The sequence below is a fragment of the Rhagoletis pomonella genome, unplaced genomic scaffold (genome assembly GCF_013731165.1).
Source record: "Rhagoletis pomonella isolate Grant_MI unplaced genomic scaffold, Rhpom_1.0 Rhpom_scaffold_03103, whole genome shotgun sequence".
Classification (NCBI taxonomy): domain Eukaryota; kingdom Metazoa; phylum Arthropoda; class Insecta; order Diptera; family Tephritidae; genus Rhagoletis; species Rhagoletis pomonella.
The window spans coordinates 18,050-21,761 of record NW_023461656.1 but is presented as its reverse complement, the minus strand read 5'-3'; the positions used below and the strand labels follow the sequence as shown (position 1 = coordinate 21,761).

The 3,712-nt window shown below is 35.2% G+C and overlaps 1 protein-coding gene across 1 annotated transcript; it reads left to right on the top strand.

Annotated features, from left to right (window-relative positions):
* The first annotated feature begins 351 nt into the window (after positions 1-351).
* LOC118753956 lies at positions 352-3,074 on the top strand. The gene is made up of 2 exons (XM_036488828.1): positions 352-545; positions 833-3,074. Exon 2 carries the CDS (start codon positions 1,053-1,055, stop codon positions 3,051-3,053), a length of 2,001 nt encoding a protein of 666 aa, XP_036344721.1. The 5' UTR covers positions 352-545; positions 833-1,052; the 3' UTR covers positions 3,054-3,074.
* Positions 3,075-3,712: the final 638 nt, after the last annotated feature.

The following is a 3,712-nucleotide window of genomic DNA, read 5'->3' as shown; positions in this document are numbered from 1 at the left end:
AATTTTATTTTTTTTTAATTAAAATGAATTTTTTTTAATTTTTTTTTAAATAAAAAATAATTTTTATGATTTTTTTCAAAAAGGGGTATTTTATTTTTATTTTTTTTTGCTCAAAAGAAAGCTTAGGAATTTTTCTTTAAGAGCTTTGTGGTCGCTTAGTGGGATGCAACTTGTGTATCAACCAAAATTAGCGTTTAGTAACTCGAAACAGCGGTTTTTTTAATTTTTAATATATGACCTATTGTCTTCTTTTTTTCGTATTATTGTGTAAGTGTCTCGGAAACCTGAAAATAAAACTTATATGAGAAGGTATATACAATTACCTTTCCAACGGTATATAACACACCTAACCAAAGTTTCATACCCTCGATACTGCCATTCCCGTAGTTAAGGATGATTAAGATTTTTCGTAGTCTAACACAGCAGGTACTCGATTTTGTGCATCCAAACTCTTTATTAATAGCTTTGCAGAATTTTGAGTATTAGATTTGCATACCTACTAGCACAATATTTAAAAGGTATGAAGAATATGGGATTTTCCGGTAGTTAACCTTCAGAAGACACACTGGGGTGTAAGACACCCCAGTGCAAAGCCTATTTTTGATAAACTTTTTGGTTATGTCAATAAAAGCTAACCATGCAATTATATGATCTTGTACCTTTGAAAAATTCAATAAGACATTTCATTTTAAATTTATTTTATCTAAATATTTCCAGCGTAATATATGCAAAAAAAGCTTAAGCTGTGTGTTTTAAAAGCAACATTTCAATTGGGGTGCAATTTACCCCAGTGTGTCGTTCACGTCAAATAAAAAAGGTGTGTCCTCCGAAGGTTAAGGATGATTAAGATTTTTCTTTGTACCTAACCACAGCAGATTCGTCCAAACCTTTTCTCAATAGATATTCATACCTACTCGCGCAACCTATAAGTAGCTATAGTAAATCAGCTATAGTTTATGAAGGCAGTGTATGGTCATTTTGAAGACCACTTTTTTAGAAACAGCGTTAAAATAAAGACTGTGTTATTTACATAATTAATATTTTCAGTAGCTATGGCTCATAAAAAGGCTAAACTTGATAAAGAAATTTTTGCTTCTTTTTGCTTTAATCCCTTCAACAAAAAAAAACACGTTTCTTCAGATACACGACGGCTTTCTGACGGCTTAATATCAAAATTCCCTACGCTATCAAAACGGATGCGAATTTGTGGATCGTGCAGGAAAGAGCTCAGCAAATTGAAGGAATTACCGACTTCGAAAAGTAATGAGCCTTGTGAAGACGTTATTCCAGATAGAGACCATATTGAATCTGAGAAGGATGACCGAATTTCCGATGACGATGGCTCCAACTTTACTGAAGAAAATATGACTTCAAGGGATGAGTGCCAAAACCAATACCACAAGGATGCAGTAAAAGTACTTGAGCAAATAAAAGAAAAGTACAAAACTTCAACTAGTAGAGCAGAAAAAATTCAACTTCTCACGCTTGCTCCACCGACATGGAGTCGCGAAAAAACAATGGCTGAGTTTGGAACATCAGAAAGAAAAGCCAGGATTGCTAAAAAATTAGTTGCAGAGCATGGCATACTCACACTCCCAAACACAAAGAAAGGAAAACCTTTAGAGTGCAAAACTGAAGCTCTAGTGACTCAGTTTTATCAGCGCGATGATATGAGTCGCCTGATGCCAGGGATGAAAGACTGGGTGTCTGTACGAATTGACGGTAAGAAAGTTCAAATGCAGAAGAGGATAATTCTCTGCAACCTGAATGAGCTGTTCGCGAGCTTTCAATCTGAACACGAGGATATTAAAATTGGATTCACAAAATTTACCCAGCTCAGGCCAAAGCATTGCGTCTTGGCAGGAAGCAGCGGAACTCATACAGTATGCGTTTGCATTTATCATGAAAATGTGAAGCTGATGTTGAAGGAAATCAACTTGAATTATTTAACAAATGATTCGCCGGAAGATTTGAACAGTTACCGTGATTGCCTTAAATTGACAATGTGTCCTAATGTATCAACTTCTTGCCACTTGGGTGAATGCTCAAATTGCCCGGGAACTACGTTCATCAAAGAGAATTTGGTCAAGTCTTTTGACCGAGAATTTGTGGAGGAGGTCAAATTTGAATCTTGGCTGCAGTCTGAAAGGTGCACATTGAAAACAGTTATCTTAAGTGTGGACGATTTTGTGGAAGAAATTTGTACCGGATTGGTAAACTGGAGAACCCATGACTTTCTAGTCAAGGAGCAGCGGTCATTCTTCGAAAATTTGAAGATACATTTGCAGGCAGGTGAATTCGTTATTTCATACGATTTCGCAGAAAACTATAAATATGTTATCCAGGATGCCATACAAGCATTCCATTTCAATAACGACCAAGCAACTATATTTACAATAGTTATTTACTACATGAAAGATGGAAAACTGGAACATAAAAGTATGGCAATCATATCCGACGATTTGAAGCATGACGCCGTTGCTGTTTATGAGTACCAGAAGATAATACTAAATTATCTAAAATCCGAATTCACAGTAGCGAAGGTATACTACGCTTCGGATGGAGCTCGTCAGCATTTTAAAAACAAAAGTAGCTTCGCAAATCTTATGGCTCATGAAACAGATTGCGATACACCAGCTGAGTGGCATTTTCATCCTACTGCTCATGGTAAAGGAGCATGTGATGGTATAGGAGCAAATATTAAAAGAAATGCAGCGAAGTATAGCCTCCAATGCTCTCATCAAGCCCGTATCTTAGATGCGAAAGCTTTATTCCGGTGGGCAAAGAAGTACTGTAAAGAAACTGAAATAATTTTTAGTAGCAAAGATGATCATGCGGAAACTGCGAAATCACTGAAGAGCACAATCGATGGTACCGCTCAATATCATGCTTTCATACCGATTGGCGATGGAAGGCTCAAGTTAAAGATGTTTTCTTCCTCTACCCAATGTGATTTCTTTCCAAAAGCGAAACCCGAAGTGAAAGCAACAGCAGAACCCAGTAACCCTAAGAAAGGATTGACGAAAAAAGCCACAAAGAAAGGTGGAAAATAAGGTGGATGGAAGGCTGGCTATTATAAAATTAACTATCTTGTATACTTTTTATGTATCTATTTATTAAATTATATATTAAAAACTATTCTAAATAAATAAAAAAATTCATAATTTTGACCAATTCTATAGAAAAACAGTTATTTTATTCCAAAGGTGTACATATTGTGGGTATTGTTATATAGCGTTGGAAAGGAAATTGTATCTAATTTTTTATATGTCTTATTTTCAGGTTTCAGAAAAACTTAGGTCATATATTAAAAATTAAAAAAAAACGCTGTTTCGAGTTACTAAATGCTCATTTTAATAGATAAAGAAGTCGCATCCCACTAAGCGACCTCAAAACTCTTAAAGAAAAATACCTAAGCTTTCTTTTGAGCAAAAAATAAACAATCTTAATCATCCTTAACTACCGGAAAATCCCATATTCTTCATACCTTTTAAATATTGTGCTAGTAGGCATGCAAATCTAATACTCAAAATTCTGCAAAGCTATTAATAAAGAGTTTGGATGCACAAAATCGAGTACCTGCTGTGTTAGACTACGAAAAATCTGAATCATCCTTAACTACGGGAATGGCAGTATCGAGGGTATGAAACTTTGGTTAGGCGTGTTATATACCGTTGGAAAGGTAATTGTATATACCTTCTCATATAAGTTT

Coding starts and splice junctions, on each gene's coding strand:
- LOC118753956 (XM_036488828.1), top strand. CDS start 1,053: ATGGCTCATAAAAAGGCTAAACTTGATAAAGAAATTTTTGCTTCTTTT.